The 11,357-nt window shown below is 38.7% G+C and overlaps 1 protein-coding gene across 1 annotated transcript; it reads right to left on the bottom strand.

Annotated features, from left to right (window-relative positions):
* Positions 1 to 242: 242 nt before the first annotated feature.
* Positions 243 to 8,896, bottom strand: LOC120534747 (fat storage-inducing transmembrane protein 2-like). The gene is made up of 2 exons (XM_039762329.1): positions 8,717 to 8,896; positions 243 to 951 (listed from the first exon to the last, which is right to left on the bottom strand). Exons 1-2 carry the CDS (start codon positions 8,887 to 8,889, stop codon positions 345 to 347), a joined length of 780 nt encoding a protein of 259 aa, XP_039618263.1. The 5' UTR covers positions 8,890 to 8,896; the 3' UTR covers positions 243 to 344.
* Between the last annotated feature and the right edge of the window lie 2,461 nt (positions 8,897 to 11,357).

The following is an 11,357-nucleotide window of genomic DNA, read 5'->3' as shown; positions in this document are numbered from 1 at the left end:
GGATGTACAAAAAGTGCAAACATACCTGTCCACAAGTATAATGAGTGAAATAATACTGCATAGATCATATTTCCAATAAATGCGACAATACAAATAGATGTTCATTTATAGCATATAGTGTACTGTATATAATATTCTCAAATCCAACGTATCCAGGTTAGGTTCATGAGGAAAATGATTCCATGGTGCAACTGGGATAGCACCGAGCTGGGCCCACAAAGTTTCTGGAGAAAATGTATGCAAAAAAAAAAAAAAAAAATCAAACTTCTTATGGACTTGATAATTGTTTATATTATTCTTCATATTAGAATACATCTTAGAGTGCCTTTCTGGTTAATAGAAAGTTAATTCAGATTAGTTCTTTGAATTTTTGGAGGAAGTCCTGGTGAAAACTGTGCTTGATACCACAGTTGATAAGTCACATACCACGCTAGAATTCCAAAAGCTGTACCAAACATTTTGTGTGAAATGGTATGAAAATACACAGAGGTGAAAAAGAACATAAAAACCCAAATAAGAACTAAAACATTGAGTGCAATGTAAAAGACATTAATAAAGCTTTTGGCCCAGTCCACTGGCTTAGGGTTCATTTTTTTCAGATCAGACATGATGGCTGTCTCTTCCAATATAATTAATGCCGAATATGACAGTAGAAAGGAGTGACCAGAAATATCATATCCAAACCAGACCAAGCCATGCTTTTTACATTCTACCCTGGAGGTGTGCTCACTTTGGAGAATTTCCTTGGATTCTGATTCATAACAATTCCCAGTCACGTCCTCAATATAGAAAAACAATGAAGTGCACAAATACCAGATCGTAGTTCCAACCACAAGTGAGCATAAACGCTGCAGAACAAGCTTTCTGTCTCGTTTCATATAATAGTGGGAAATTAATATAAAAGGGAGCAGCAAAATGAAAGTCCAGCCCCAGGCGTACTTGACAAAGTACCTAGAAAGGAGAAAAATAAAACAAACAGTTAGTGGACACAAACATTTAGGTTTTTAAAACGCAAGTGCATTAGAGCACACTCTGCACTTTGTGGGACACTCTAACCTTGCTGGCAGCAAACAGTTATAAAGACAATACACTTCTTTCACCTTAAATGAGAGGAGCATCCAAAATATTTGCCTTTCCTCCATTTCAAAACCTTCCTACATATTAAATAAATTGCACAGCTTCATGGTCTTCCCATTTTCTGTTTTTGAAACTTGTATGGTTCTAATAATGCAGCAAACACTGCCACTACCCAGAACTGAACAGGTTTTTCTAGTGACAGTTTCTGGCGCTCCCCTCTCCAGGTTACTTTCCTTTGATTTTGAGAAAAGAATCACCCCATTTAAAAATATTTCCTTTTTTTTTTTTTGCTTTACAGCCTTAAATGAAAACACACAAACCAATATTTTTCTCAGTTTTACTTACTCAATGCAATCTATAAGATCCAAGTGAAGGATATCACAGCTACAGTTCAGAAGAATTTAAAAAATAAGAAACAAGAAATACTGAGATTAATAAAGGATGACCCCCTCCTAAACTCAATCAGGTGTAAGTAACCACCATTACAATTGATCACAGGTGGAAGCGAGCATCCATGGTCTGCAATGGAAATCAGGGTGATTAGTGAAGCATAAAAACAGCTGTTCCTGGAGCATTCCCTTGCTTGGTAGTGCAACTGACAGTAAACAACAGACTATGGGTGGCAAACCACTTTCAAAATGATCTCTGGGATAGAGTTGTGGACTGACATAAGGCAGGAGATGGATACAAAAAAAAAATCTCTAAGGCTTTATCAATCCCAAGGAGCCCAGTAAAGTCCATAATAAAGAAGTAGCAAGTGTTTGGTACCAGTAGGACCCTCCCTGGATCCGGCCGCCCCTCCAAACTGGATGGAAGAGCAAGGAGGAAACTGGTAAGAGAGGCTACCAAGAGGCCAATGGCCATTTTGAAGGAGTTACAGGATTTTATGGCAAAGAGTGGAGAGCATTCCCTTGCTTGGTAGTGCAACTGACAGCAAACAATTGACTCTGGGTGGAAAACCACTTTCAAAATATCTCAGGGATAGAGTTGTGGACATTATTCACCAATTAAATAATTCGGTAAACGTTATTAATCCCCGAAGGGAATAATGGAACCACTATGGCTACAGCCTTCGTTTCTACCCCGAGAATAATTTCTTCTCATCTCATATTCCATTCCACTTTTCCTGGTGAGGGTTGCAGTCAAATAATTTCTTCATTTAGTTACACATTTGCCTGTTTGTAATGGCATTTCTCTTATTTGAACATTTAGTCTACTCAAAAGGACATATGACATAATAGTCATTCGACATTGTCTAGGAAATTTTAAAAACTCATGCAGTTTGACCATTGGCCACACAAAATAATTTCTTTATGCTGGAATGTTCATAGATTTTTGAGCCTGACCAATTTAGAGAAACAACACAAAAAAAAAAACACTTTTATTTTCTGTATAAACCTCCTGAATGCAAATACGTTTGTTACAATAGCCCCAAAGCTTTTCTGTCATGTATCCATCATGTGCTTAGTGTGTCTTGTGATAGTTGTCTGTTATATTGAGGAATGCGCGACAGTCAAACAGAGCCAGATTTTATACTACATGCTGTGAAAAATATGAAATGAAACATCTGAACTTTAGAGTGTTGTACACGAATATGAGTAATTTCTAAATGTGCTCTGCCGTACTTGTCGGTTAGATATTCTAGATTTGTGCTCATGGTTTATTGTTATCAAGTTTACCCAATCAAATTTCATACAACGCTCATTGTTGCGGCAATAAAGATTTATTTATACATAATATATAAAAGATGACAGAGCACCACCAGACATGGTTCTATCAAGACCCACGACCATCCCAATAAATCTGGATCACAGAGACTAGGATGGGGCCAGCTTCTTCCCAGAGATACTTTAAAATAAACGAGTATAAACAAGGTTACAAGGTGTAGAGCAATGTGCACTGCCGGAAAACAGCAAGCAAGATGGCCTAAGGATTTCTGTTCTCAGGGCCTGCAAGTTTTCATTCCAACAAAAAATAAAAAAAAAAATGGTATTAGAAATCCAATCTTCTGGTTCACAGAAAATGCCATTTAAAGACACATTCAGCTCATTGTGCCAGTTCTACAATGGATCAGAAAACTCTTCCAGGCTCTACTTTAACTTATTGGGGAAAGTGAGCAAAATGGATTGGTTAGGATGATGAACACTCCTCAGTATTTTCTGTTTTTAAGTACTTTTATTTAAAATACAGTAGAAACTTAATGAAGCACAACTACAATTGAATATGGCACCAATTTAAGTAATTCGCTTGGGTGTATGTGTGCTTTTTTTTGTTGCACCTATTGCCTTCTGGTTAATAAAACTACACATTAAAAAAAATAAAAAAAGAGCACAACAACTACAATTCCGGACTATAAATTAAAATTTAAAAAGGCAGAAAATTCCTGTGTAATAAAAGTCACAGCAGCAGTAAATGTCTTTTGAGGAGACGTTAAACTTATATTTCTTACTAACATCTCAGACAGAAAGGTAGAACAAGTCAACCGAGTGAAAGAGGAATTTAAAAAGATTACCAAGAAATTTGAACAGTTAAATAAACTAACTGGAATGAAAACCTGCAGGCACTGTGACCATGCAGAATTAGACCCGGGCCCCACATTCTGGAGGTTCTACAGTGACTTATGTGTTGTGATCTTTGGTGGGAAAGTTGGATCACCAATTAACTTGTGTGACAGAAATAATTACCAAAGTAGTTACTTAAACTTTACCAAAAGACTTAGTACACACTCCCTTTTCTCAATTATTTTCTGTCAACCTCCCGGTCAATTTAAAAAAAAAAACAAAAAAAACATTATAGTAGATATTTAAATTTTTGCTCTGATTTTGTGAAGTAAACTGTTTACTTATCTCTACAAATGTAGTGCTATTACCTATTATAGTACATAGGGAACAGCAGTTATGGTCATGTCATGAAAGTCAGAAGAAAAGACAATGTCAGCTAAGGGCAACAGTGGACAAATGTGCAACCTTCTTGACCATTAAGTATGGGCACTGATTTGAGAGACAAGAAAGTACAGGCAAGCAACTGTATGACTGCAAAAAGAGAAGCAGGAAGTTTCATCAGGAACAGTTTCTAGGCAGGGACAGTATGCCTGGGTTGAAGGAGTCACCCGTCTTCTTCTCAACAAGTGGCTGATTACATTTGTTGCCAACACCAAAAGAAGTCTACCGGCCAGAATGTAAGATTCCTCACTGCTACCTCTCTAATGACCTGGGGAACAGATATGTGACAAGGTTTAGCTCAACAAAATTCCTATGTTAAATTGTAAATAATGCAAGCCAATTACTACTGATCACATTCACCCTGTGATAAAAGTACTTCTGTGAGTAACAGTGGAACCTTGCAGGATGACTGCCTCCCAACCACATGGCGTGTGAATGGCTTGAGGACAATTTTAAACCAGCCATGCACTTTAAGAAAATTCAAGAAGTTGCCTGAAACCATGTTTTTTTTCACCACCACCATCAGAACTCTTACCTGTCTTATGGAACACTGGTGTTGCATCCCTACAATAAAGTTCTAGACCCTTGCAGAATTTACGACAAGACATGCTAAAGGTGGTGTGGTCAGTTATGGTGGCCCAAGAGCCCATTAATATAGTGAATGTAGACCTTCTGTCACCTTTACATGTGCTTTTATACACATACACACTTAATCGAGCTGCTCAGAGTTTCATTTTTTGATCTAAATTCTAGTTTTTTTCATCATGTTGTGTTGCTTTGTTTAATTACAATGAATATACTCAAGTACTTTATGATAATCCATAGAGGTCTAAACTATCTTTACATATATTTCAGCATTTGTGGTTAAGAGTAGGATAGCTTCGCCTAAATGATGAAATGTTCATTTATTATGTGTAAAGAATTGCTTACTGGTTTCCAACTTCAATTAAAATTGTCTTTATTTCCACTGCCACCGCCATCCTCTTGCAGATTTCTCAACTTACTTGGAAAAATCAGAATAGCTCTGTCAATGCCAAATAGCTTGGATTTCAATTTCTTTAAACACTTCTTGCTCGCTTGAGATTATACCTGCTCGCTTTTTAAAAGAGGTTATATAAAGTAACTGTGCATAGCATTTTATCCATTATAAACAGTTCTTTAACATCAAATTCTGTTACGTTTTGTTGTAAAACTGAATAATTCAAATTCTGCTCTAAAAGACTAATCTTGATCATGCGGTTGTCAAATTCCACCCCCTCCTCTCTCTACATCCATTTCTTTCTAAAATACTTGGAACAACTGAATTGTCTCAGTTGCAGTCCTTTCTAGCTTAAAATGATTGTTAAGTTTCAGTCTGGATTTGGAGAACATTTCACAACACATGATCTGCCCTATTGAGAGAGACAAATGATTCTGTGCGGTGTTAATTCTGAGCTGATCGTGACATTCTTATTCATCAACTTGAACACTGGGTTGCATTCGGCGCACTAACCTTGAATGGTTCGTAGATTACCTTAAAGGAATACGCCACTCAAAAATATATAGTTTTTATATGTTACTAGTGAAAGGGAAGGTTTACAGGACGGCAGCGAGACCAGCTTTGTAATATGGGTTGAAGACGGTGGCACTGACCAGAAAGCAGGAGACAGAGCTGAAGATGCTAAGATTTGCACTGGGTGTGATGATGATGGATAGGATTAGAAATGAGTACATTAGAGGGTCAGCTCAAGTTGGATGGTTGGGTGACAAAGTCACAGAGGCGAGATTGCATTGGTTTGGACAAGTGCAGAGGAGAGATGCTGGGTATATTGGGAGAAGGATACTAAGGATAGAGCTGCCAGGGAAGAGAAAAAGGGGAAGGTCTAAAAGAAGATTTATGGATGTGGTGAGAGAGGACATGCAGGTGATGGGTGTAACAGAACAAGATGAAGAGGACAGAAAGATATGGAAGAAGATGACCCACTGTGGCGACCCCTAACGGGAGCAGCCGAAAGAAGAAGAAGATATATCACTTACCCCATGCAATTTATAGTGGTAGCCAAGAAAAAAATTAGAATTTCTGTTTTCATGCAGAATGGAGAGAAAGAATGACTTAACGTAAGTCAAGAGTGACCAGTGCTGTACAAGGGCAAATGATATGAAAAAACGTCCATAGAAAATAAGAAAAAAAAAAAAAAATCTCATGTTACTCATTTTGCATAATCCACATTTCTGTTATCCAGCTGTTTGCTCAAAACATGCAAAACAATTGCTTTGCTGCTAAAATATTGTATTTGTAAAATAACAGTGCCTATACAAACAGAAAACCTAAAGGCTCATGGGATTGACTTTTTGACTTGAAGATCTGCCTGTCCCGGTCATTCGCTGTTTAGGAGCCCAATTCAGAAAGTCCTTCCCATGAATCTTTAGGTTTCTCATTTATTTGCACGCTGATATTTCTGGAAGTAACTATGTAACAATATTTTAGCAAAAAGGCTATCCTTTTGTACAGTCCATTGAGAGTAAACCCCTTAACAGACATGTGGATGTCTTCAGTTATGTCATAAACTTGTTTTCATGATGAAGAGAGAGAAAGATGAGAAAAAACATTTTTTTCTCAGCCACGACTATAAAGTACGTGGAGGAAGTAACATAAAAAAAAAATATTTTTGGTGGTGTATTCCTTTAAGGGCAGAGCCTTTAGTGTCAGCTTTGGCAATTCATGATCTCCCACTGTCTCTTTTACCTGTGGGGTACTATAAGAGTCTGTTCTGGGATCAGTACTTTTGTCTTTATACAGTATATGCTGCTGCTTTGCACGATGCTTAATAAAGTATAACATCCCTTTTCACTGTTACGCAGATGCTACCCAAATCTACCTGCCTCCGGAACCCAATGACAAGAATACTCTTACTACTCTTTTTAGCTGCCTTGAGGATATCAAATGTTGGGTGGCATAAATATAAATGGTGTGGTCAAGAATAGCTTCTTCAGCTTAGTGCCACGACTAAACTTAAATCATTTCTATCTTTTAATGACCTGCAGAAGCTCAGTCATGCTTTTGTTTCATTCCATCTACTCTATTATTGCCTCTCTACTGATGGCTGCCACTATTCTCTGTCTGGACTACAACTAATTTAAAATGCTGCTGCCAGACTCTTGACTGACACTAAAAGAAGACATCACATTTCACCCATCCAGGCTCCTCTTGCTTATGAAGTACACGGTGGATTTTAAGATTCAAAGCCAGTACACATTACGTTGGTCTGCTCCATCTTACCTTGCTGATCTCCTCTGTCCCAGCCCATCGACCAGATCTCTCAGACCCTCTAATCAGTTATTACTCTCTGTTCCACAAACACACGTGAAGCTGTAAGGCGATTGTGCCTTTGCCGTAGGAGTCCTCAGCTATGAAACAGCCTGCCTTTCTCAATAATATCTGCAATATTTTAAATCACAGTTAAAAATGTACTTGTATTCACTTACTTTTAGTTCACATTCACAGTCTAGCCTTAACTTTTTAGTTTTAATTGTGTTGCTTTATTTTCAAAACATATATGTACTTTTACGGCAGTTAACTGTCCAGCATTGCTCTTAGCTCTGTGTTACTTTTGCCTTTCTTTTTTTATCCTTTAATGTATTTTTGACTACATTTTTCTTATGTGTTGTTGATTTTATTGTTGTAAAGCACTTTTATCAACTTTTAGTCGTTTTAAAAGTGTTATATAAAAAAAAATGACTTGATGTTCACTCCAATAATTTGATAATTTCCTGTCTTCTGTTTTAGTGCAGATTTTTTTTTTCTTTGAGAATTTAAATTCCACAATTACAGTTTACAGCTGAGGTATATAATATCTTGTCCAGGACTGGTTACATACAGCGTCTGGCTTCCTGTGACCTTGAAGTGGATCCAGGAAATGGATGGATGTACGCTACTATTTTGACTGTTCCAAAGCCAATTGCCCTAAATGGAATAACAATCCATCACAGGCAAACTCATGAAAATCTCACATTACAACAAATTTAAAGTAGAATGTTATTTCTAATGCATGAGATATTTTGACATGTTAAACCAATATTCTCAAATTTCCAACATCATCCACAGTTACGTTAAGATTATTAAACAAAGCCTAAAGAAGTGGACCACCGCTAGACAGGCAATGTGAAGTACTGACATGGACAAGGATGAACATCACGCAGATGAAGTAATCTAAAAAGGTGCAGTGCTGAGGCACAAATGGAGAAACCCGATTTAAACGAGGTCTGGCAGCCCTGCCGTTAGCACCTGTCTCAGGACAACAGCACGACTCAATTAGCATTACAAAGCAATCCTTCGGATTCACTGTGCCTTATAAGGACCTGTCCTTTGGACACACTAGAGGACGCATCTATTTATACCTGCAGCCCTGCGAACGCCCCTTCCGAAACAGACAATGCCTATTTTCACAGTCGTCGGCCTGACGCTCAGGTTGTAATTACTGTATTTGATCTTTTTCATGGTCAGGGGTCCAGATTATTTTTATGATAACCGTTTGCCCATCTCCCACCCCGTCTCCTGAAAGATTAAAATCAAGTACTGAAAGGCTTAACATACATTTTGAATTCTGCATGCCCCATCTTACTGATTTATACACTAAGCGCATGAATTGAATGGAGACTGTGAAGTGCTCACATAAACCCATGGAATCACGACAGGCCACGCCGATTGTTGTACTCACACGTTGAAAATGTTCTTCTTGTTGTTAAAATAGGAATCGGGAAGTATTTGCATCTCCTTTGCAAATGACCCTACAGTCGTGACGAAAATAAAAAACCAATGCATGTTTTTCCGAAGCATTCTGTTGTTCCAAATATCTTCAGCTGCCAACACGCATTGCTCCAACGCCGCCATTCTGCCTATTTGCCTAATTTCCACGCTTACCATTGGCTCCTGGCCGGCAACCCAAGGTCTAAGAGCCAATCAAGAAGAAACATTTCCTCACGTGATATCGGTTGTCAGGATACACATTATGGTGTCAAGAAGCGTCATTAGGAAGTAGTGCTGTACGGAGTCCTTTAAGGAGGTTGTCCTTGGACCGCGAACAGTGTGATATCTGCCGATGTCATCGAGTACGACAAAAGCAGGCAAGCTATGGTATGGTGCCACTTAGCGGCGCTTTAAGTGACTAGCTGAAGAAAACCGAAGAACTGGAACGTGTAGCTGAAATGACGTGTGTACCTGTACTTGTGCTCATATTAACCAAGTTATATTACACTACTTGCTGAAGGTAAACAGAAATTGTATGTTTGAATGATATAGTGAAATTTGCAACCATCCAGTGGACCCTCTAATTTTGGGTGGGATATATGCGAAAACAATTCTTCCATGCAATGCAATCTCTATTCGCCTTTTTGTTATTTCTCTGTATTGCGCCTACTTTTTTTTTTTTTTTTGAGTCTTTTGAATTCCACTGTTTTCATTATCTCAAACCTGCTTTGCATGTGTTTGGCCCCCTTGTGTTTTAACCTCTTTATGACGTTTTACTTTTTTTATACTCTGTCTTTTATTTCTGACCTAGCTTTGTCCTGATTTTTTTTCAATGACGGTAATAATTTCCATTTGTTTCCGCTACTGCGATCTTTACTTTCTTTTTTTTGATAGTTTCGAATTTTCCTGCTTTCATTTTCTTTAACTTTCTCTGCATTTGTATCGCGCCAACTTTTTTTGAACCTTTCGAATTCCACTGCTTTCATAATCTCTAACCTGTGCTGCATTTGTATAGCGCCAACGTTTGTGAATGTCTTTATGAAGTTCTACTTTGTCTTTTAATTATGAGCCCGATTGGACGTGCTTTTTTTCAGTTCCACTTGTTCTAGGCTGATTATTACTTTCCTTATTTTCTGAATGTGCACCTAGATTATTCTTTTTCTTTTTTGCATTTTTTTCTCCAACACTTTTGAGTATCTTTTCTTTGCGTTGCTCTTTCTTCTTCGCATAGTCTTCAACGTTTTATCTCTAACGTATTGTCCTTATACGCTTTATATGCGCTGGATCTGTCTGTGTTCAAAGCCTTTACATGACTGAGTGTTTTATTGCCGGTGGTCTTGATATTTGTTGTAAGTAGGGTGTGTCTTGCAAGAATCTCATGTCCTATGTCCCCGGGAGACAGTCCTGGGTCAATCTCTTGACCCAGTCTCATGTTTAAGGTCCCCATGAGACACTCCATTGCCAATCTCTTTCGTCTTGCGGGTCTTTTAAATGTCTTCCGTGAAGATCACGTCTCGTCTCCCTAGTCTTTCTCTCCCAGGATTTTTTTTTATAATAGAGAGATATAAACAAAGGAACACTTTGAAAACACATCATATCTCAATGGGAAAAAAATCATGCTGGATATATATACTGATATGGACTGGGTAATGTGTTAGGAACGAAAGGATGCCACGTTTGAAGGAAATGAAAATTATCAACCTACAGAGGGCTGAATTCAAAGACACCCTGAAAATCAAAGTGAAAAAATGATACCTAATGGCAGTCAAGTTGCCTTTGTCTAGCCTATAGAGGTCTGTGCGTCCCTCCATGGATATGCCTCCCCAGACCTTCACTGACCCACCATCAAACTGGTCATGCTGAACGATGTTACACACAGCATAACATTATCCACGGCTTCTCCAGACATTTCATGTCACAAGTGCTCAGGGTGAACCTGCTTTCATCTGAGAAAAGCACAGGGCGCCAGTGGTGGACCTGCCAATTCTGATATTCTATGGCAAATGCCAATCGAGCTCCACAGTGCCGAGCAGAGAGTACAGGGCCCACTAGAGTATATTGGGCTCTCAGGCCACCCTCATGAAGTCCGTTTCTGATTGTTTGGTCAGAGACATTCACACCAGTGGCCTGGTGGAGATCATTTTGTAGGGTTTTGGCAGAGCTCATCCTGTTCCTTCTTGCCCAAAGGAGCAGATACCGGTCCTGCTGATGGGTTAAGGACCTTCTACGGCCCTGTCCAGCTGTCCTAGAGTAACTGCCTGTCTCCTGGAATCTCCTCCACACCCTTGAGACTGTGTTGGGAGACTCAGGAAACCTTCTGGCAATGGCATGTATTGATGTGCCATCCTGGAGAAGCTAGACTACCTGTGCAACCTCTGTAGGGTCCTGGTATCACCTCATGCTACCAGTAGTGACACTGACCGTAGCTAAATGCAAAACTAGTGAAAAAACAGTCAGAAAAGATGAGAACGGAAAAATGTCAGTGGCCTTCACCTGTTTTGGGGGTCATCTCATATTTGTCCCTCTAGTGCTCCAAAAGCAACTGAAACAGAGTAACAACCTCCTCTGCTACTTAACTGACCAGATCAATAGCTCAGAAGTTTCATTGACTT

The sequence above is a fragment of the Polypterus senegalus genome, chromosome 1 (assembly GCF_016835505.1).
Source record: "Polypterus senegalus isolate Bchr_013 chromosome 1, ASM1683550v1, whole genome shotgun sequence".
NCBI lineage: Eukaryota > Metazoa > Chordata > Cladistia > Polypteriformes > Polypteridae > Polypterus > Polypterus senegalus.
This window is presented reverse-complemented; position numbering and strand designations above follow the sequence as displayed.

Coding starts and splice junctions, on each gene's coding strand:
- LOC120534747 (XM_039762329.1), bottom strand. CDS start 8,889: ATGGCGGCGTTGGAGCAATGCGTGTTGGCAGCTGAAGATATTTGGAAC. Junction 952..8,716: donor AAGAAGAACATTTTCAACGT/GTGAGTACAACA, acceptor TCTCCTTTCTAG/GTACTTTGTCAAGTACGCCT.